Source organism: Aethalodelphis obliquidens, unplaced genomic scaffold, assembly GCF_003676395.1.
Source record: "Aethalodelphis obliquidens isolate GAN/ISIS:26980383/991018 unplaced genomic scaffold, ASM367639v1 scaffold53, whole genome shotgun sequence".
Lineage (NCBI taxonomy): Eukaryota > Metazoa > Chordata > Mammalia > Artiodactyla > Delphinidae > Aethalodelphis > Aethalodelphis obliquidens.
Genome location: NW_020837997.1, coordinates 8,837,808 through 8,859,908, shown reverse-complemented (window position 1 = coordinate 8,859,908; position 22,101 = coordinate 8,837,808). Strand labels below are relative to the sequence as shown.

At 52.1% G+C, this 22,101-nt stretch overlaps 3 protein-coding genes and 1 long non-coding RNA gene across 6 annotated transcripts; 3 read left to right on the top strand and 1 right to left on the bottom strand.

Moving 5' to 3' along the window:
* Positions 1-2,102: 2,102 nt before the first annotated feature.
* On the bottom strand, positions 2,103-4,159 carry LOC113608856 (uncharacterized). The gene is made up of 2 exons (XR_003428437.1): positions 3,614-4,159; positions 2,103-2,695 (listed from the first exon to the last, which is right to left on the bottom strand). It is a non-coding gene; the product is annotated as an uncharacterized LOC113608856 (long non-coding RNA).
* Positions 2,883-4,413, top strand: RETN (resistin). The gene is made up of 4 exons (XM_027085826.1): positions 2,883-3,135; positions 3,296-3,423; positions 3,781-3,858; positions 4,157-4,413. The coding sequence occupies exons 1-4, from the start codon at positions 2,999-3,001 to the stop codon at positions 4,288-4,290; spliced, it is 477 nt and encodes a 158-aa protein (XP_026941627.1). The 5' UTR covers positions 2,883-2,998; the 3' UTR covers positions 4,291-4,413.
* A 6,207-nt stretch (positions 4,414-10,620) lies between these two features.
* Positions 10,621-14,155, top strand: MCEMP1 (mast cell expressed membrane protein 1). Its single transcript, XM_027085825.1, has 7 exons — positions 10,621-10,759; positions 11,053-11,136; positions 11,711-11,833; positions 11,988-12,038; positions 12,115-12,240; positions 12,522-12,590; positions 12,713-14,155. The coding sequence occupies exons 1-7, from the start codon at positions 10,690-10,692 to the stop codon at positions 12,727-12,729; spliced, it is 540 nt and encodes a 179-aa protein (XP_026941626.1). The 5' UTR covers positions 10,621-10,689; the 3' UTR covers positions 12,730-14,155.
* Positions 14,156-14,157: 2 nt separating this feature from the next.
* TRAPPC5 (trafficking protein particle complex subunit 5) lies at positions 14,158-16,432 on the top strand. 3 transcript variants are annotated; one of them, XM_027085822.1, is made up of 3 exons: positions 14,306-14,511; positions 15,606-15,681; positions 15,809-16,432. In XM_027085822.1, the coding sequence occupies exons 2-3, from the start codon at positions 15,667-15,669 to the stop codon at positions 16,385-16,387; spliced, it is 594 nt and encodes a 197-aa protein (XP_026941623.1). In that variant the 5' UTR covers positions 14,306-14,511; positions 15,606-15,666; the 3' UTR covers positions 16,388-16,432. The 3 variants fall into 3 exon arrangements, with proteins under 3 accessions (XP_026941625.1, XP_026941623.1, XP_026941624.1); XM_027085824.1 differs by lacking the exons at positions 14,306-14,511; positions 15,606-15,681 and adding an exon at positions 14,158-14,265; XM_027085823.1 differs by lacking the exon at positions 15,606-15,681.
* Positions 16,433-22,101: the final 5,669 nt, after the last annotated feature.

Sequence of the window (22,101 nt, the reverse complement as noted above, 5' to 3'; positions counted from 1 at the left end):
ATCAAGGCTTTTACTTTTATTTTCTTTCATCCTTGTGGGACAGGAAGCAGGTGTCAATGATTCTCTTCTGATTGGCAGAGGTACCTGTCATTGCGACATCATCACTAGGCCAAGTTATGTAGCAAGGCAACCAGTCAGAAGCGTAGGTTGCCTCTGGAAGTCAGTTTCACAACAAGTGGCAACAGTTTCCAGTCCTCTGAGTGATACAGGCCTCTTTGTTCAAAATTACTTCAAGGACAGATGTATATTAACAGAGGTGAGAACAAACTGGTTTTCCTGTGCGCTGCAGATTCACAAGATCTGCAGCGCACAGGAAAACCAGTTGTATGGGTAGAAAAATCTCCTTCTCTGTTACTTCAGGACAGTTTTCCTTCAGATCTTTGGGAAACTTCCTTTTTTTTTTCCAATTATAATTTAAATTATAAGTATTTGGTGGCAGTGGTTACACAACTGTATGCATTTGTCAAAACTCAGAACTCAGTAAAAAGGGCGAATTTTGCCGTATGTAAATTACACCTGATTTTTTAAAAAAGCAGTACTTGGGAAAAACAAAACATTCATGCAGTATGCAGGTATATAGACTTGTCAAAATGTATGCAACTGAACACTTAAGATAGATGCATTTTATTATATGGAAATTATACCTCAATAAGATTGATTTTTAAAAATTGTAGTTATGTGATTGCCCTATTGTACTTTTTAAAGACCTGGTTCTAGAATTGTATTAAGTAGTATTAGATGTAAAAGGTCACTAGAGCTCAGTTTTGCTGGTAGAAATCAGGGAGAATAAAGGGATTTTTTTTAAAGAGAATTAAGGGGCTATCGATGACAATAATCAATAAACAATCAATAATAGCAATAGAAAGAGTTTTATTTTAGCCAAACTGAGGACTATAGCCCAGAAGACAGCTTCTCAGAGGAAAACTCTGAGAAACTGCTTGGGAGAAGCAGGGTTTTCAGCACAGTTTTATACCTTGTAAGAACAGAGAACATCAAAGAAGTCAGGGAGACACTCCTTCAAGGTTTCATAAAAACAGATCAGCATGTACACAGTGAGTCGGTAGGACCTTGGCACCTGGGAAGGGAGTCTTATCATCAAAGGAGGAGCAGCCCTGGCATCCCAGGAAGAGGGGCTTTAATCTTTATTTTGAACACGGACATTCTTTACTTCTGGTCAATGTGCCCTTTTCTTTAATAATTAAAGCAGATGCACAATGTAGTTTTCATAGGCCACAAGCAGGCTGTTTTACCTAGCACAAAATTCACGTTAACTCATGTATAAGCCAGAATGACTTCCCCAGACCTCAATATGTGAACATTTCTTTATCAGGGCATATAGAACTCTTTCCTGCTACTGAACTAAGAGTTTTCAAACTGAGTCCCTGGGGAGCCCCAGGGGGTTCCACACATTCTCTCTGCTTTTCACCCTGCCTGTAGTTAGAGCTGCCCACTTCTTTTGCATCCTTCAAAAGTTATTTTTTTTAATTTTTTATACATATTTATTGGAGTATAATTGCTTTACAATGTTGTGTTAGTTTCTGCTGTATAACAAAGTGAATCAGCTATATGCATACGTATATCCCCATATCCCCTCCCTCTTGCGTCTCCCTCCCACCCTCCTTATCCCACCCCTCTAGGTGGTCGCAAAGCACTGAGCTGATCTCCCTGTGCTATGCAGCTGCTTCCCACTAGCTAGCTAGTTTACAGTTGGTAGTGAATATATATGTCAATGTTACTCTCTCACTTCGCCCCAGCTTACTCTTCCCCCTCTCCGTGTCCTCAAGTCCATCTCTACGTCTGTGTCTTTATCCTGTCCTGCCCCTAGGTTCATAGCAGCATCCTTCACAATAGCCAAAAGGTGGGAACAACCCAACTGTCCATCAACAGATGATACACGAAATGCGGTATGGACATAAAATTGAATATTAGCCTTAAAAAGGAATGAGGTTCTGATCCATGCTACAACATGGATGAACCTTAAAATGTTATGCTCGGTGAAATCAGGCAGGCACAAAAGGATAAATATTGTATGATTCCACTTATTTGCTATATGAATAGGCAAATTCATAGAAATAGAAACTAGATGAGAGATTACCAGGGGCTTCAAGAGGAAGTGCGACTTAGTGTTTAATAGGTAAGGTTTCAGTTTAGGATGGTAAAAAGAAAGTTCTGGAAATGGACAGGGCTGATGATTACACAACACTGTATGGCTGAAATCAAGCCATACTCCCTCTAAAGACTAGGGAAAAGTTGGTTCTTTGCTTCTTCCAGCTTCTGGTGGCTTCTGGCATTCCTTGGCTTGTGGCCACAGCATTCCAGTGTCTGCCTCGGTGGTCACACTGCCTCAATGCTGCTGAATTTACACTTGAAAATGGTTAAAATGGTACATTTTATGTTACGGGTGTTTTATCACAATTTTTAAAAAATCCATCCATATTGGAAACAAAACAAACCCAAACAATGTGAAAACCATTCTTAGCTCATGAGTCATACAAAAAGAGATGGTAGGCGGGACTTCCCTGGTGGTCCAGCGGTTAAGACTCCGTGCTTCCATTGCAGGGGGATGGGTGTTCGATCCCTGGCTGGGGAACTAAGATCCCGCATGATGCTCAGTGTGGCCAAAAAAAAAAAAAAAAGATGGTGGGCTAGATCTGGCCCATGGGCCGTAGTTTGCACACGTCAATTGTCGATTATTCTATCGAAGAAATAAACCATGATTTTATCTATCTCTTCTATGGTGATCGCTTTTTGGGAATGAACATGGCATGCAGTTCTCAAACAAGGACATTATTTTGGTCACGTTTGTGTGCCCCCTCCCCTCCGTGCAAGCTCCTGTATCTCTCCCTGCCCCGTCGACTATGGTTCCTGGAATTATCCCCCAGGTTCTACCCTCTGGACCAGTCCCAGCCTGGATGTGGGAAGGGAAGGCTCTTGAAGGAGAGGCTGTGGCACCACTAGGTCCCTGGACTCTACCCTGGGGGCTTCCTCTTAGCCCCGGATGTGGGAAGGGAGTCCCAGGATGCCAGGGGTCTTAGCCAAGACAGGAAGCCCCACACTCGGAGGCCTTAAAGAGAGAGCTGAGGCAGAGGCACGTCATTCGTGTCCAAAATTGGGCCTGCTGAGTCCACGGAGAGGGTAAGTGACAGTTGCTCCCGCCTTTAGGGGCAAAGCTGGGCCTCCAGCCCCGTCCCCCGTGGGGACCCAGGGTTCCCGATCCCACACATTCTGTGGGCCTGACCCTTCCCAGGTTGGAGAGGGGCTGATGCAGCTGGGGTCTCTCGGTTCCCTCTTGCAGCACCTACAGGATGAAGGCTCTCTCCCTCCTCCTCCTCCCAGTCCTGGGGCTGCTGGTGTGTGGCAAGTTGACGTGTCCCATGGATAAAGCCATCAGTGAGAAGATCCAGGAACTCACCAGCTCCCTAAGTGAGCACCCTCGCATCCAACCTCGGCAGGGGCCTCAGGGGCCCCTCTGATTCCTGACATGGAGCGAACGTCAAGCCAACCCCAACTCCAACCCCAACCAAATCTCAACCCCAAACCCAACCCAACCCCATTTCCCCCCAGCTCCACCTTTAGCAATAGCTCCAAACCCTCCTCCCTCCAAAACACCCACCTCAAAGCAGAATCTTGAGAGGTGATGAGCTCCCGACCCCCTGGGCCTTCCCCAGGGGCGGTTTCCTTGAGCCCCCTGCCCATCTCCAAACCACCAGGGCCTGGGCAGCATGAGATTGGGGGAGGAGCAGCTCGGTTTCACAGTTACCTCGGTCACTCCTTCCCTAGATCCTGCGGCAATAAGGAACATTGGCCTGGACTGCCGGAGTGTCACCTCCAGGGGGCACCTGGTCACTTGCCCCGCAGGTGAGTACAGAACCCGTGGTCCAGGCTCTCAGTTCTGTTCTCAGTACCCCATAACCCCCTCCCCTAGGTCCAGCCTCTATTTCTCTAGGACCACAGAGTCTCAGCCTCTACTTCTGTAATGTCCTAGTCTGCACTCCCAGCCTTGTCCCTTCCCCCAACTCCCGGACCCCATTTCCTCAGGACACTGGTGTCCAGGCCCCCGGCCTCCCCGCCGCCCACGCTGCCAGCCCCCTGGAACCCCAGGCCCGCAGCCTCTGGCTCAGAGTCCAAGCTCTCTCCTCCTCGCTCCGCCTTGCAGGTTTCGCCGTCACCAGCTGCACCTGTGGCTCTGCCTGTGGCTCGTGGGACGTGCGCGCCGAGACCACGTGCCACTGTCAGTGCGCCGGCATGGACTGGACCGGAGCTCGCTGCTGTCGCCTGCGGGCCGAATAGCCTAAGGTTGCGCTTGGGGGGCGGTGGCGCGGGCCTGGGTGCGTGGCCAGGCCTCGGAGGGGCGGGTTCCTGTCTCAGAGGGGCGGGGCTGGAAATAAACCTCCGAGAAGATGATGGAGAAAGCCCGGGATGTGTGCTGTTGTCTTCTGTGGGGTGTGGGTGCCTGAGCCGGCATCTTCAAAAAGAGCAAGGCGCCAGAGGGAGGGGGGTGGGGGACAGCCGTGACTTTCTTCCGCCCCATTCCCCCCTCCTCCCTTGTCCGCCAGTTCCACTTCTGAAAATGGGGCCTTAACTTCCTGTAATGACAACCACACCCAAGGCTCATGACCTAAGGGAGTGTAACCTTTATTTATTTATTTTTGGCCACACCGGGTGGGCATGTGGGATCTTAGTTCCCTGACCAGGGATCGAACCCGCGCCCCCTGCATTGGAAGCGTGGAGTCTTAACCACTGGACCAGTAGGGAGGTCCCGAGAGTGTTACCTTTGAGGCCACCTTGACGGTCACCCTAAGGTCTCGGGCCTCCTGGGAAGCTGCTGGGCCATTCTCCTCCACTGCTCACAACGAAGCCTCATCGGGATCTGGGTCTGGACAGGACAGGAACCCCCCAACCCCCTACCCCACATACACTCCAGGGCCTCAAGCCACCAGCAGCCCCAGCGTCAGGGTGCATCCCTGAATCCATTGCTGAGTCCAGAGTCCTGAGCACCGTCCCTCACTCCCCACCTGCATCAAGGGACATTCGTATCCCTCGTGAACACTCAAATATGAAAACACAGGGCAGGGGACTTGTTTGCTCTTTGGTATATCCTGGCGCTTAGAAGAGAGCCTGGCACATAGTAGGTGCTCAGGAAAATGTCTTGAATAAATAACACACACACAGATGAATACACCACCTAGGTACACACACTACACGTATGTACACAGTTACACATAGCCATGTGCACACACAGTGCACAACCCAGTTACCACTGTCACACAAAGACACCATGCCCACAGACACACACATGCCCACTGTGGAGAGGGACCTAGGGACACATAGACACATGTATGCCTTGGACAGACACTCGTACTTCCAACATCAAGTCCCCACCTCAGCTTGGATGACGTTGGTCTCAGTCTGGAGTCAAAGCCCTAGAAGGCAAGTCCTCAGCATTGCTGCGGGCACAAATCCAGGTGATTCAAGATCCGGTTTCCTGAGAATCTTAACCCAGGAGTCTCAGAATCCAGCCCCTGAGAGATGCAGACAGAGACTTCAGAACACTTAGCACCCAGTCTTTTTTTTAATTATTCTTTTTTTAATTAATTAATTAATTTATTTATTTATTTATTTATGGCTGTGTTGGGCGCAGGCTTTCTCTAGTTGTGGCGAGCAGGGGCTACTATTCGTTGCGGTGCGCGGGCTTCTCACTGTCCCGGCTTCTCTTGTTATGGAGCACAGGCTCTAGGTGCACAGGCTTCAGTAGTTGTGGCTCGCGGGCTATAGAGCTCAGGCTCAGTAGTTGTGGCACATGAGCTTAGTTGCTCCGCGGCATGTGGGATCTTCCCGGGCCAGGGCTCGAGCCCGTGTCCCCTGCATTGGCAGGCAGATTCTTAACCACTGCACCACCAGGGAAGCCCCAGTGCCCAGTCTTAAGAGGGACCCAAGACTTAAATGTCACAGACCCCAGCAGCACACTCCAGAGGCTGGAGAATGGGTGACAGGGTGGGTTTGTGGTTTTCAGGATGTTTTGGACTCTCTTCCCACGGACAGCCACCCCCTACGATGGTACACCCACCTGTCTGATCATGGTAGTCATGAGCTGAGATCACACAAACACTTCTGGTGCCCATGGAGCCCACCAGACCCCAATCCGAGGATTCCCCTCCCAGGTCCTCCCTCCTAACCCCATCTTGGCCATGGGGTTGGAGTGGGACCAGTGAGTCAGAAGAGTGTTAGGGACCAGAGAGGGCGAGCGTAGTACCTTGTCCATCCTGCTCCCTCGCTGTCCCCTGACCCTGATGCGAATGCCTCTTTGTCTCCAAGACCCACAATTGTCCACCTGTATCTGGACCCCAAGAAGAGCCTTTTAGAGGTCTCAGTTCCAACACAGTCATCCTCCTGTCTCAGAGTGCAGACTTCGGCAAAGCCCCTTCTTAAGCCTCCCTCTTCATTTGCCAACTGCCCAGCCCCCTGTAGTAGCCAAGATTGTGCGAGTTGCAGGTGCCGCAGACCCCCCGTCAAGCTAGCTCGAGCAAAAGTGGAAGGACATTTCTGGATTACGTAACTGAGGGTCTCAGGGTTAGAACAACAGACTCAGGTATGGCTGGATCTAGGGTCTCAGATAATGTCTCCAGGACCCGACTCCGTGTCAGGTCTGCTCTCCGTAGTGCTGGCTTCACTCTCAAGCAAGTTCTCCCCTGTCACAGCACCAGACTTATATTCCTGGCAGTCTGACAGAGGGGAAAAAAGAGAGAATGCCCTTTGTCCTGGTTAACCCAATAAAAGCCTCAGGCTTGGGGACTTCCCTGGTGGTCCAGTGGGTAACACTGCGTGCTCCCAATGCAGGGGGCCCAGGTTCAATCCCTGGTCAGGAAACTAGATCCCGCCTGCATGCCGGCACAACCAAAATATGCAAGCAAACAAAAGAATCCCTAAAGCCTCTGGCCTGAGTCTCATTGGTTGAGTCTGGCTCATTTTGCCCACCCCTTTGCCAAATTTTGGACTTTGATTGGCTGGGCCTGGATCATGTGCTCACCCTAAACCAATACCTGGTTAGGACACATTTTCTTTCTTAAAAGAAAATTGAGACTGTTGCTTCATGAAAGGATCCGGTCAGGCAACCCCATGGTTGCTTATGGATTTCCAAGCACCATGACATGGTTGCTTATGGATTTCCAGTTCCGGGGCTACCTTTTTCTCAAAGTCCAGAGGGCTGGAGCCTGGTCTTAGCCTCATCGGAGCCAGGGAAATGTGTAATGCCACGGCCCCGCCCCCTATGCCTGTCCATCAGAGCAGAGCCAGTTCCCCATTGGTCCATCTCTTCTGTAGCTATTACATCAGCAGGGGCGGGGTCACATCTCTCAATGGCTGACTTCTTTGTAAGAGGAGTTGGAGGAGCTGGCATCTAATCATTATTAAATTGATCGTCCTTGAACAGACAAGATTGGCAATACTTTAGGAAAGAGAACATTATCCTCGCCAGCCAGATCTCGGGGACCATTCCAAAGTTATCTAGAATTTAATCACATATTTTAAACCTAAAACATACTCACTTTCCACACATAGAAAGTTTTAAACTTATTTTTTCCAAAGGGAGTGTAACAGAGCAGGACCCTACGGGGCCTTCCCAGGACAGACACCACCTCCCCCCATGTCCTCTGCCTGCCTCTTGTCTGTAGAAAAACTTTAGCCAAAGAATAAATTTAATCAGAGAAATGAAAAAATGCAGAACCAAAGAAAAACAAACAGGACAAAATAATAGTTTTGCCATTAAGCAAAGTCAGGACCTTTAGTTCCTCCTCAAGGGCTATAGATAATATTCTGAGCCATAGGCTTTGAGCTGCTTAGTGGATACCAAAACCCCTACCAGGTGGGGGAAGTTGACTACGTGATGACCAGACTGTAGCCATGACATAAGCTGCCGCATCTTACACAATTTTGAGAACTGGCCTCAAGGAAATGGGAACAAACCAACCCTGGAACTGAAGATTAATTGTACTTAAAACAATCCAGATGACATTGATCAGACCACTGCATGAACAACTTCAAGGTGATTGTCGGAGCCGACTCTACTGTTTCTGCATGTAGACCCCTCCCTCCATCTATCCACCCCTGAAAAGCTTTTGCCCCCTGATCGGCAGCTGGGAGATGTCTTTTGGACATGAGTCTGCCTTCTCCCCAGGTTGCTGGCCTCCTGAATAAAGCAACCTTTTCTTTTCAACCAACACTTGTCTCTCGAGTATCGGCTTTTGAGTGGTGATATGCCAAACCTGAGTTCAGTAACAGGAGAAAATTATAATATTCTAGACCAGCACTGTCCAATATGGCAGTGAAATGTAGCCAGTCCAAGTTGAAATGTGCCTTAAGTGTAAATACATGTTTGGTTTTGAAGACTTAGTACCCCCCCCAAAAAAGGTAAAATATCTCAATAAACATGTGGTTCACAAACAACTGATTAAAAAATCGTCTGGGGGCTTCCCTGGTGGCGCAGTGGTTGAGAGTCCGCCTGCCGATGCAGGGGACGCGGGTTCGTGCCCCGGTCCGGGAAGATCCCACATACCGCGGAGCGGCTGGGCCCGTGAGCCATGGCCGCTGAGCCTGCGCGTCCAGAGCCTGTGCTCCACAACGGGAGAGGCCACAACAGTGAGAAGCCTGTGTACCACAAAAAAAAAAAAAAAAAAAAATCGTCTGAAAACCTGAATAGACATCTTTCCAAAGAAGACATAGGTGGCTAATGGGCACATAAAAAGATGCTCAACATCACTAATTATTAAAGAAATGTAAATTAAAACCACAGTGAGATAACCCCTGAACTTATCAGAATGGCTTTTATTTAAAAGCCTACAAATGACAAATGTTGGCAAGGATGTGGAGAAAGCAGAACCCTTCTACACTGTTGGTAGGAATGTAAATTGGTCCAGCCACAATGCAAAACATTATGGTGGTTCCTCAAAAAACTAAAAATAGAACTAATATATGATCCAGAAATTCCACTCCTGGGTATATATCCAAAAAATTGAAAACACTAATTTGAAAAGATAAACGTACCCCAATGTTCACAGCAGCATTATTTACAATAGCCGAGATATAGAAGCAACCCAAGTGTCCATCAACAGACGAATGGATAAAGAAGATGTGATATACATGTGTGTATATATGTATATAAATATACATATATACACACATACATACACACAATGGAATATTACTCAACCATGAAAAAGGATGAAATTCTGCCATTTGCAACAACATGGATGGACTTGGAGGGTATTATGCCTAGTGAAATAAGCCAGACAGAGAAAGACAAATACTGTATGTTATCACTTGTATGTGGAATCTAAAAAAAATTTTTTTTAATGAACGTATATTAAAAAACAGAAACAGACTCACAGATATAAAGAACAAACTAGTGGTTACTAGTGGGGAGAGAGAAGGGGAAGGGACAATGTATGCTTAAGGGATTAAGAGATACAAACTACTATGTATAAAGTAGATAAGCAACAAGGATATACGGTACAGCACAGGGAAATACAGCCCTGGAGTATAGTCTATAAAAATATTGAGTCACTGTGCTGTACACCTGAAACTAACATAATATTATAAACCGACTATACTTCAATTTTTAAAAACCCTGCCAAAAATCCACATTATACTCTATCAGAAGGCACCACTCTAGACTTAAAGAAAAAATTCCTTATGTACTTTGTCTCATTTTAATCCCCAGTTCTCAAGGTCAGATAGACACAAAGAGAGATTTAAGACACCTAGACAGAGTGGAGACAGTGTGAGCGCATGAATATGTATAAGCATGCAAATGAGCATGCCATGTGTACACGTGAACAGATATGCGACTGGGGGTATTCAGGAGTGTGTGTGTGCAAGTGTGTGTGTGGGTCTGGGTAGGCAAGCGGATGTGTGGATGAGGCTGGGTGTGTTTCTGAGTGTTTCTCTGTCAGGGGTCTCCAGGTGGAGGAGGAACTACTTCCAGGGTTAGGTCAAGGTGATGTCTGGCATCAGTCCCAAATGTAGGGGTGGAGTTCCAGTGGTTAGTCCCATTGCCTCATATCCGTTTCTCTCCTCCAAGGGGCCTTGAAGAAGTAGAACTTCTCAGGGTGGAGCTGAGGGGTGGGACTAGGGCAGAGGGAAGGTAGGTGTGGGGACCTAGGAATCCTGCCTCCAAGGCTGGATGCCCCTGCCCCCAACGGTGGGACTCTGGGGTGCCACAGCATTTCCCATGAGAGCAAGAGGAGATGGGAGGATGAGGTTTATCCAAGTAGACACACACACACACACACACAGCTTCCTGTAAAGTTCCTGACCATCCTCTTTTTTAAGAAAAATTATTTTATTGAATATAATTGACATATGACATTGCATAAGTTTACGATGTACAACATGTTGATTTGATACATTTGTATATTGCAAGTTCCTGACCATCCGATTCGGTTTCTGGGTCTATGGGCATCTCTTCTTGGTCCCCCCTGAGACCACTGGTCTCCTAAGATCCCTCTCTAGGTTGGGGTGAGAATGTCCCAGGGTGGGAGGGTCCTGCATCCCCGAAAAGAGGAGGCTGACCTCTCTTTCCTCTCTTCCACCCCAACCCAGAGACTTCCTCATCTTCCCAGACACTTTCTAGTGGGTGGGGTTGTGTGTAGACAAATTGGTAGGCTGGGGACTACGGAGGCTGAGGAAATCTCCATGAACCAGGAGATCAAGATGCAGGCGGCAGCCTTCAAAAACAAGAAACAGGGGTCCCCAGCCAATGAAGGTTAGACACCTTGGGTGGGGAGGGGAGAGGTACAGAGCTGAAAGTGGGGGCCGGAGGGTTCCTTCCCCCACCCAAAGTGTGTTTGTGTCTGTTTATCACCCGAATGTTCACTCACATCCTCTCCGCTTAATCAAGATGGAGATCTGAGTTCCCCACTCCTTATCTTTACACCCAGAAGCTTGTTGAGCGCAGTGCCCCGTGAACCAAGACGTCTGAGGCCCCTCTCCCACCCTCACCCCTGCCCCAGCGCTCTCGGCAGTTTTCTTCAATCCCTCTCACTGACCTGCCCACAGGTGCGGATGACCCTGCCTATGAGAATATCACCTTCAAAACCCAGCACCAGCCAAAAGGCAGTCACTCACCACCCAAGAACAAGGGTAAGCAGCCGCCCACTAGCCCACATCACACAGCCTTGGGAGGGGCCCGTGGGAGGGACAAGGGGCCGTGTGTGGAGGTCAGGGCCAATGGGGTGGGGTGTGCTGACATCAAGGCTTGTGTGGGACAGCGGTGGGGGGGTGGCTTTGAGGAGGTGGTGATGATGATGGTGTGATTGTGCCGGTGGAGGTGCTGGTGAAGGTCTGGGTGTTGGTGACGGTGAGTAGGGGACCACGTAGTGGATCGGGACAGAACCACCTAGATAGAGCTGATGAGGGTGCTCACGAGGTCCTGGTGATGGAAACAATGCTGGCAACAACGGGCATTGATGTTGGTGGGTGTTGGTGACAGGGATGTTAAGGGGGGCATGATGGTGACAGTGTTAGCGATAGCTGCTTGTGGCACTGGCCAGGGTGCATGTTGGTGGCAGTGTTGTTGATGGCCACAGCTGCTTATGGTATCGGGAACAGTGGGTATAGGTGAAGAGCTGTCGCCGGTGTTACAGTCAGTGTTGATGGTCTGAGTGGCAGTGTTGGGCCCTGGAGATGACCTGTCCTGCCTCTACCCCTGTTCCAGCCCAGTCCAAGCCAGCCTCCAACCCTGCCCAGGTCCCCCATTGGTTGCCTAGAGCCACGATGAGCCTGTATGTTCTCCTCGCTCTGTCCTGCGTCGTCCTCTTAGCCTTTGTCCTGGTGAAGAGTGAGTGAGGTGTTTTGTTCTGTTTTGGTGGTGGAGGAAGGGGCTGGGGCAGTGTGGAGGGGTTCCCAGGAGCTGGGGCGGTCCAGCGCTGCTCCCAACTGCAGACCTGAGGCGATTCTAAGGTTTTCTTGCCTCCCCACCCCATCCTGAACAGATTCCAAGATGTCCCAGGAGCTGCTGGTCTTGAGAACGGAGCTCCAGAAGGGTGAGGGAAGGACCTGGGTCGGGGTGGGGGTAGGGAGAGCAGAGGTGACACAGACATCCCTGACCCACACCCTCAGTCTCTCTTTCGGTGGGAGAGTGCCAGGACGAGGAGAAGAAGCGCTGGAACGATGTCAAGCGGGGCATTGACACGGTCAAGAGCAAGGTCCATGAAGGGAACCAGAAACTGAAGACGCTGGCGACAGGTGCCCTTATAGATCTCCACTGGGCGAATTTGCCTCCATGCCCAATATTGGGCTGGGTGCTGGGGAGTCGGGGGAGGGGACAGCAAGGGTCCCGCCCTTCCAGAGCACAAGGTTTGGAGAGGTGATGGATGTCACCCTCCAAGTCACTTGGGGAGTATATAAATGCATGGGAACTCCAAGTACATGGGCTGTGTGGCACCCCACGTTGGGGGCCGGGCAGGGAGAAGGCTTCCAGTAAAGCTAAGAAAGCCCCACTTCCGCTTTTTCCCGTCTCTCCCCAGCCTCAGACATGAACCAAATCAGGACTATGTTACAGAAAATCCTCCAGACGCTGAAGATGCCAAATCCAAGTAAGCTGGGCCCAGGGGAGGCGGAGGAGGGGCCCCCTTGGATTTGGCCCCAGATTCTCTTTCAAGAGTGGGATCTGTCTGACCTTGGATCTCCACCCTTCACCCCCGCCCCCACCCCGCAGAGCCCACACCTCAATAAAAGAAAAGACATCAGAGCCCTGGCTACACCTCGGAGGACAAGACAGCACCTCTCAGTGAAGATGGAAAATAGGGTTCCCAGCCTGGTCTGAAGTTGCGCTTTATCCCACGTGTAGAAAATCACGTGTCTTGGTGAATGTGTTGTGGAGTTGTGTGTGTGCCTATGTGCTCGTGTGTTGGGGTAAGCACTTCATGGAGGGTGGGTATTTCAGTGTTTCCCACAGGAAGGTGTTATGGGTGAATGTTGAAGGTGGGAGTCACAGCGAGTATGGTGTGCACCCCTATGTCACTGTACATGTGATGCACACGTGTATTGCGGCGTGTTGTGAGTGTAATGCATGTCACCGTGGGTGGCTGTGGCGACCACAGAAGTGTGTCACTGTGGGTGTGGGTGTTGGTGACACGTGTTACACGTGCCCATTTCAGCGTAAACACATGTGTGTCCTGAGGGATGTTGTGTGGTGGAGGCGTGAATGGGTGGGGTGGGCACACCATGGGAATGTATCACTGTAATTGTGGGTGTGTGCCCTGTCACACCCACCTGTCACGCTGTGCTGGCCTGAACAGGTGTGTGTCCACACGAGTGTGCCTGATTATGCCACTGAGGATGTTCAGAGCGTGGACCCGCATGTGTCCATTTGTTTCTGCACTCACATTCCGTGATTCATGATGATAAAGGCCAAGGGGAAACAACGCGGCTTTCAGATCTATTATTGGTGTGGCTGGGGAGCTTTGGAACCTGGTAGGGAGGGTCTGTAAGTGTTCAGACTCGGAGAATGAGAAAGGTCACACGGTGAACACGTGGACGTAATGCCAGGAACCCTGGGGGCACGAGGGGGCATGAGAACCAATGTCTGCAGTGGGTCCCAGTGTGTCCATGAATGTGTACCCTGGGAGCGACTGAGTCCCTGCGCCGCTGAGTGTGTGCCCATGAGGGTCTGTGGCCTGAGATGTCCAATGTCTCCCTAAGTGTTCATGGGCCCACGAATGTATGAGCCCCTGAGTATGTACTGTGCTCGGGAATGTATCTGTCCACAGGGCATGTATTCATAAGGGCACATGCCCTTAAGTGTACTATGCCCACGGCTCATGGATGTACGTCCTCTGAGAACTTGTGCCCACGGACATGCACATGGACCCTAAGACAAGTGGACATGTTCGCATGGACATATGTGTGTCCCTAAGACAGGTGAGTGTGTGTGCATGGGCATACGTGTGCCCCTGAGACAAGTAGACATATGCCCAAGGACGCACATGTTCCCAAGACAGAGACGTGTGCCCATCATCAAATGTGTGCTCCTGAGCAGATGGACGACCCGTGCCACTGTCCCATACAGATCACGGGCCAACCAAGGCCAGCGAGGCCCCTGGCCCGGGCCGCACCCCTCTGTAGGGCCGCACGGACACGCGCGCCCCCGTGCGGCCACTGTCTGGAATCACAGAGCGCGCCCCGCCCGTCCCGCCTCGACGCCTGCGCACGCCGGCCCTTTTGCGGCGCCGTAAAGCAGCTCGGCCGAATCGGCTGCCGCAAGTCCCGGTGAGACCCCGCCCGCCACCACCCCTCCCGACGCCGTGCCGCGTCCGCTCCCCAACCCCTCTCCGCGGGTCTTTGGGTCCTGGGTCAGGGTCTTGGCGTCCACGATCCCCGGAAGCCCTCTTCGGCCCACCCCGGGGGACCACGAGGAGGGTGGGCTCCTTCCCGGTCCCTCTGCCTGGTCCACGCCGGGGCCGGGGTCGCGGGATCTCGGTCTTTCCACGGCTTAGCTCACCAACCCTATGGCAGGTGGGTGGAGGGGTCTCAACACTCCCCCTCCCCTCTCTCGCGCTGGGCGGCCCCCATGTAGGCAGCTGCGCACCGGGGCAGGGGCGTCCTGGAGCTCCTGAGATTCCTGGTCTTTTCATCCCCCACGCAGACCTGGTTGGGACCCTCTCAGCAACCCCAGACCCTTCCGGCTTCTGGCCAGGTCCCTGCGTAGTGGGGCGGGGTTCTCAGTTACCCCTCCCGACCCCACCCTTAGCAGGGGTGTGTGTGTCTCAGAGCCCTTGGGATTCCCCCCCTCCCGCCCCATCCGCTGCCATTCCCATCGCTGATCCACATTTTTTTTGTTTTTTTTTGGTCTCAGCACCTCTTAGGGATTTTCTCCCAGCAACCCCCTTCCGGGTCTCTCGCCACCGACAGCTGTGGCTTCACGCCCTGTGATGGGAGGATCACTGCGCCCCTTCCTGGCTCCCCTATAACCCCCGGATCCGACAGTCCGCCCCCTCCCTCTTTCCACGGTGCAGCTACCTTTCTGGAAAGCACGCGGGTGGGGTGTTCCCAACGCCTTCTCTGGCCGCCCCCCCAGTCTTTTTACAAACGCAGGCCCACTCAAAGAGGCATGCTTCGTGCATGACAAAGTGGTGCTGCCCGAGGGTGCGGGTTTGGAAGGGTTCCCAACATCCTCTCCTGGCTTGCTCCATGTGTCTTGCCTGTTCCCCAAGCTCCCAACCCTTCTGGCCGTTGGTCTCCACACACCCCCTACTCCTCTCTCCCAGTTTCTCTGACTCCGCAGGGGAGAGGCAGGGAAGTTCTCTTCACCCAGGGAAGTCAGCGCTGTTGCTGCTGGAGCGCATGGCGCGGGGAGGGATAGCTGCCAGTGTACGCTCACGGCCCCCCATCCTCGTCCCCTTCCTGCCCTAGGTTTGACGCCCCCCTCCCCGCGCACTAGTTTTCTGGTTACTCGTACAGGCGGCGGAGGGCTTAGGTCGGTGCTTTGAACGCACAAGGGTCACCTGGAACTCGAGGGGGGGTGGTTTCGAGCGCCCCCTTCTGTTCCCCCTCTTGTCTCTCCTCCCACCTTCCCCCTCCACCCCCCTCCCTCCGAAATCCTCTCCTAGCCTAGGGTACAAGCCTACCCCGTCTCCCGTTTGGCCGTGGCTGGCTAGGCGTAACGGAGGTATGCTTTACGCACAGGTGGGTACCTCCTTTCCTTCTACTCATCTCTTCCCACGTGGGAAATCACTGATGGAGCGCACAAGGGAGGTGGTAGAGAGGGGCTCCTTCCCGCCTCTGACACTCACGTTTTCTCGTCTCCCCGCAGGGCAGCGGCGGCATGGAGGCGCGCTTCACGCGCGGGAAGTCGGCGCTGCTGGAGCGCGCGCTGGCCCGGCCGCGCACCGAGGTGAGCCTGAGCGCCTTCGCGCTGCTCTTCTCCGAGCTGGTGCAGCACTGCCAGAGCCGCGTCTTCTCTGTGGCGGAGCTGCAGGCTCGCCTGGCCGCGCTAGGCCGCCAGGTGGGCGCCCGCGTTCTGGATGCGCTGGTGGCTCGCGAAAAGGGCGCCCGGCGCGAAACCAAGGTGCTGGGCGCCCTGCTCTTCGTTAAGGGCGCCGTGTGGAAGGCGCTCTTCGGCAAGGAGGCCGACAAGCTGGAGCAGGCCAATGACGACGCCCGCACCTTTTACATCATCGAGCGGGAGCCGCTCATCAACACCTACATCTCCGTGCCCAAGGAGAACAGCACGCTCAACTGCGCCAGCTTCACGGCTGGCATCGTGGAGGCGGTGCTCACGCACAGTGGCTTCCCCGCCAAGGTCACGGCGCACTGGCACAAGGGCACCACGCTCATGATCAAGTTCGAGGAGGCGGTCATCGCCCGAGACCGGGCCCTGGAGGGCCGCTGATTTCGCCCCCCCTCCCTCCGATAAAGGATGAAGATAGCCCCCTTCCCAAGCGTGTCTTGTGTCTTGTGTGAGGGCCTCAGAGATCCGCTCAACACCTTGACCCGGGAATTCCCTGGCGGTGCAGTGGTTAGGACTCGGCGCTTTGACACTTTCACTGCCGAGGGTGCGGGTTCAATCCCTGGTCAAGGAACTAAGACCCCGCAAGCCCCGCAGAGTGGCCAGACAACAAAAACACCCACCTTGACCCAGGCCCCTGCCTCAGGCTGCTGAGGGATGCCAAGGCCCAAGCGTGTTTATTTTTTATTATTATTTTTTAAATATTTTATTTATTTATTTGGCTGCTCCAGGGTCTTAGTTGCGGCACGCGGGATCTTTTAGTTGCGGCCCACAGGATCTAGTTCCCTGACCGGGGATCGAACCCGCGCCCCCTGCCTTGGGAGCGTGGAGTCTTAACCACTGGGCCACCAGGGAAGACCCCCCCAAGCGTGTTTATAGTACGATGGGGAGGTGGGGTGGGGGCAGAGGGAAGATAAACCAGGCCCAAGGAGCTGCTGGTATGGCTGCAGTAGGGAGAATGCTGGCACCTTCCGGAATCGCAGTTGGAGGCCATCCCTCGGCTGAGGAGGTGGGGGGGGGGCGGTATCAGGGTGGAGGGATCAGGCCAAGGGAGACTCCTTTAGACCAGGGGCTGGCACACTTTTTCTGTAAAGGACCAGAGGGTGAATAGTTTGCACCCAGCAGCCTCTGTCCGACTACTTTGCGCTGTAGACAGCAGTAGGTTAAGGAGTGGGTGTAGCTGCGTGTCTAGAAAACAGACAGAGAGTGGTTGTTTGTCAACCCTCCACACCTTTTTCTTTTTAATTTATTATTTATTTTATTTTTGGCTGCGTTGGGTCTTCGTTGCTGCACACGGGCTTTCTCTAGTTGGGGCGAGCAGGGGCTACTCTTCGTTGTGGTGTGCGGGCTTCTCATTGCGGTGGCTTCTCTTGTTGCAGAGCATGGGCTCTAGGCGCACGGGCTTCAGTAGTTGTGGCACGCGGGCTCAGTAGTTGTGGCGCACGGGCTTAGTTGCTCCGCGGCATGTGGGATCTTCCCGGACCAGGGCTCGAACTCGTGTCCCCTGCGTTGGCAGGAGGATTCTTAACCACCACTAAGGAAGTCCCCAACCCTTTTTTTTTTTTAAACCCTTGCTACTCAGAAGTGTGGTCCCGGGCCTCAGTGTCAGCATCCTCCAGGAGCCTGTCGGAAATGCAGACCCTCAGGCGCACCCCAGAGTAACCACTCAGTCTGCATTTTAACGAGGTCCCCAGGGGATTCCTGTGGGCACACTGGGGCGGCTGCCCCCCTCCACCCCCCAAGAGTTTCCAATGCTGCAGATCTGGGGTGAGCCGGGGATTTGCATCTCTAACAAGTTCCTAGGAACTTCTGTTAACTCCAGGGGCCGCACTTTGAGAACCCTGACCTTAGAGACCTGGTTCTCAAGGGGAAACAGGCAGGCTCACTTGAAAGTCATCTGGGTGCTTAAAATAGTTTGCGGTTCATCTCTAAACACATGATCCCATTACCTGAACACACGTTCCTTGTTGACAAAGGAAAATAACTACATTTCAGGCAAACTGCCCTTTTGCCTACCACCCTTGGTCTCTTGATCACTCCTCACACTTCCCTCCACCCCAATGAAAGCCCTTCAGGACTTTGGAGGGGAAAATTTCTTCACATTTTCGCTTCCCCCCACCACGCCCTTGGCCAAGACCTGAACAAGTGTGTGTTTTTTTGGTTTTTTGCGGTACGCGGGCCTCTCACTGCTGCGGCCTCTCCCGTTGCGGAGCACAGGCTCCGGACGCGCAGGCTCAGCGGCCATGGCTCACGGGCCCAGCCGCTCCACGGCACGTGGGATCTTCCTGGACCGGGGCACGAACCCGTGTCCCCTGCATCGGCAGGCGGACTCTCAACCACTGTGCCCAGGGATTCTCGGTGGGGGAACGCCCTGGGCCAAACTCCTGGATGGGCTGCTTTCCAACTCCAGGCTTGATGCTCTGCCTCTCAGGAAGACGTCCACCTGTGCCCCCGTGTTCCACCTACCAACCAGGACTAGGCCAGGCTGTCCACCGAGCAGGGAGGGACCTGGCTGGAATGTCCCCGGACCGTGCACTCCAAGAGAGCAGGCACCGTGTTACCTCATCTGTCATGCTGTGTCCCCAGCTTGAGGACAGGTAGCCCTCAGTACATGTCTACTGAATGAATGACTCTGGTGGCCTGAGGCTGTTCATTCTGGACCCCCAAATGTCCCTCTCAACCTTGATCAGGGCTAATTGTGGGGACCTGAACCCACTGCACGTTTTGCTGAGTGACAGACGAGGAACATTTTTAGCAGGGGAGAAAGTTGTCAGGTGGGCAACAGAGAGAAGTCACTGGGGGCCACTGGGTGGGCGAAGATGGCAGGAGGCCTGGGGGGTGGGAACCCTGGGGGACTTTCATGGAGGCCAGGTGGGGGGTGGGGACACTGCGGGGGGCTGTCACCTCGTCCAGGAGCCAGAGGAGGTGGCCTGGGGCAGTGGCAATGGGGATGGAGAGAAGCAGGTAGGTTTGAGATGAGATAGCCTTTATGATGGGAGGGACGTGGGGGTGGGTGCTTGGAAGATGCTATGGAAAATGACCAGTGTGGGTAGACAGCTGGGCGGTGAGGACACAGGAACGAGGAGGAGAAAGTTTGGGAACAAGTCCTGCTGGGCTGCGGGGAGGCCACAGGACGGGGTTCTGGATAGAGGCTGGGCCTGTGATGGAATCTGGAGTTTCCGAGCTTCTGACAACTCTGCAGGCCCAGGCGCCCCAGCCCTAGGCCATAGCGGTGCCCAGTGGCCCTACATGTTCTAACTGGGACTCGACGGCTTGCGTGATGCTAGGTTCCTGCCAAGACTCAACTTAGACACCCACACAACACACACACACACACACACACACAACACACACACACCACAAAAGCACAAATCGACATGCAAAGACATCCACACAACACACATACAAAGATTCAGACAGGGCTTCCCTGGTGGCACAGTGGTTGAGAGTCCGCCTGCCGATGCAGGGGACACGGGTTCGTGCCCCGGTCCGGGAAGATCCCACATGCCACGGAGCCACTAGGCCGGTGAGCCATGGCCGCTGAGCCTGCGCGTCCGGAGCCTGTGCTCTGCAACGGAGAGGCCACAACAATGAGAGGCCCGTGTACTGCAAAAACAAAAAAAAAAGACTCAGACACACGGACAAACAGTACTATCCAACCACAGATACCTACACAATGCAAAACTGCACATGCCCCACGTGCACACAGACACAACCCAGAGGCGTCTACACAACACACACACAAAGATACAGACCACAGGATACCACCAAACCACACACGTACACAACGCATACACATAGATATACACAGACACAGACAAATACACAGAAATGCACAGAGGTCCACACAGCACACACACACAACTTAAACACACAGAGACAACACACAGTGGGACTACAGATGCAAGATAGACGCACCCAATATGCACACAGATACACACAACGTAATCACATGCACACATAAACACAAATGCACATATAAGTGTACCGAAACATACATAAAACGCACAGAGACACACACCACAGATATGCAACACACACGCACGCGCGCAAGTACACGGTCATACAGACACACACGTACGCCCTCTACCGGTCTTCTGCAGAACTGTTTCCAAAGAGGGCTTGATGGACAGAAGTAGGGCCCTCCTCCAGCAGCCCTCCTGCTGGAGGAGGGGAGGAGGGCTGGACTTGGCCCTCCTCCCCCCAACCCCCCATCCCCCACAGGCCTCAGTTTCCCCTTAGGACCTCTCCCTTCACCTCTGTACCACCGCCCGGCTTCAATCACCCCCAATCCTTGCTACTTCCCACATCTCTGTTCAGCCCCGTGCATCTCCTGTGCATCGCTCGTTCATGCGACGAAAAAACTCATCAATAGTCAATCTAAGAAAGAAACGGAAAATTTTATTGGAGCCAACCTGAGCATTATAACCCGGGAGACAGTCTCTCAGAGAGCTCTGAGGGCTGTTCCGAAGAGGTAAAGGAGGCCAGTATAGATGTGATTTTGGAGAAGGGGGGTTCGTGCAATCGAGCAGTCATCTTTTTATTAATTTTTTTAATTTTAACTTTAAATTTTTTATTTTTGGCCGCACCACGTGGCATGTGGGATCTTAGTTCCCCAACCAGGGATGGAACCCACGCCCCCTGATTTAGAAGCACAGAGTCTTAACCACTGGACCACCAGGGAAGTCTCTCATCTTTTTTTTTGTTTAATTTTATTGAAGTATAGTTGATTTACAATGTCGTGTTAATTTCTGCTATACAGCAAAGTGACTCAGTTATACATATATATTCTTTTTCATATTTGAGTACTCATCTTGGTAGAAGGTTGCCGCTGTTCTCGAGGAACTGATATCTTAGTTAATGGTTTTAGTGGTTTCCTAAGGATGGGATGATGCAAGAAACTGAGTTCATAAAATTGTCTCCTGGAAATCCCGGTCTATCCGAGGGCCAGTTCTGCCAATTTTCCTACAGCACAAAGTGCCTCATCCTGTTACAATCCCCTCCCTTTCGGTCTTAATTTCGACCGAAGTTTGGGAGGCATTTCGTGACCAATTTGTCCCATGGTGCTAGGAATGCTCGTTCCCAGGTCTGGCGAAGATTTCATGGATACAGCCACTCAGTGTGCTATTAGTGGACTGTTACAGTAGCCAAAAGCTTCTGGACTACCTCTCTTACTAGCTCGTTATGGTCCAGGCAATGGTTCCCTCTGTTGCTTCTTCCCATAGCTAGAGTTACACTATTACAATCACTGATCTTATAAGACTATATATTTGATCAAGTGTTTCAAGTCACCTAATCATGATTAAATCTACCTGAGGCTCGATTACACATTTTTTAAAGTCTTCTTTTTAATAAATTTATTTATTTTATTTTACTTATTTATTTTTGGCTGTGTTGGGTCTTTATAGCTGCACATGGGCTTTCTCTAGTTGCGGCGAGCGGGGGCTACTCTTTGCTGCGGTGCGTGGGCTTCTCATTGCGGTGGCTTCTCTTGTTGCAGAGCATGGGCTCTAGGCACGCGGGCTTCAGTAGTTGTGGCTCGTGGGCTCTAGAGCGCAGGCTCAGTAGTTGTGGTGCACGGGCTTAGTTGCTCTGCGGCATGTGGGATCTTCCCAGACCAGGGCTTGAACCGTGTCCCCTGCATGAGCAGGTAGATTCTTAACCACTGCACCACCAGGGAAGTCCCTCGATTATGCATTTCATAATGCAAGAAACAATAATCTGGTGAAAGAGGCAGAATACAAGTAATATAGCTAGTGGCATTAATAAGGTCATAAGTAAGTATTTAAGCTGAGAACTACCATTAGGTACTGCCCAGGATCGCCCCAGGTTGTCTGACCAGTCTGTTCAGCATCCATCTCTATCTTTAAGGAAAATGGTACATTAGCATTGTATGGAAAGTTCACCGAAGATGTCTGCACCTATAAGGCGAGTGGTGGCTCGTCGTGACCCCTTACAGATTGTGGAAGGAATGTCACCGTCTAAGGAGTTACAGGGCTGGCGCCAGAGGGAGAAAATTGATCTTTATGGTTGAGTAGGTATTTCTGCCGTTGGGGAGGTCTGGTTCACACATAATGCAGATGCACCATGCACGCAAG

Excerpts from the sequence above, each read along its gene's own strand:
- MCEMP1 (XM_027085825.1), top strand. The coding sequence starts at position 10,690 with ATGAACCAGGAGATCAAGATGCAGGCGGCAGCCTTCAAAAACAAGAAA. Across the intron at positions 11,137-11,710 it reads CTCACCACCCAAGAACAAGG|CCCAGTCCAAGCCAGCCTCC; the intron begins GTAAGCAGCCGC and ends CCCCTGTTCCAG. Across the intron at positions 12,039-12,114 it reads GAGAACGGAGCTCCAGAAGG|TCTCTCTTTCGGTGGGAGAG; the intron begins GTGAGGGAAGGA and ends CCACACCCTCAG.
- RETN (XM_027085826.1), top strand. The coding sequence starts at position 2,999 with ATGTGGGAAGGGAGTCCCAGGATGCCAGGGGTCTTAGCCAAGACAGGA. Across the intron at positions 3,424-3,780 it reads GGAACTCACCAGCTCCCTAA|ATCCTGCGGCAATAAGGAAC; the intron begins GTGAGCACCCTC and ends CTCCTTCCCTAG. Across the intron at positions 3,859-4,156 it reads CCTGGTCACTTGCCCCGCAG|GTTTCGCCGTCACCAGCTGC; the intron begins GTGAGTACAGAA and ends TCCGCCTTGCAG.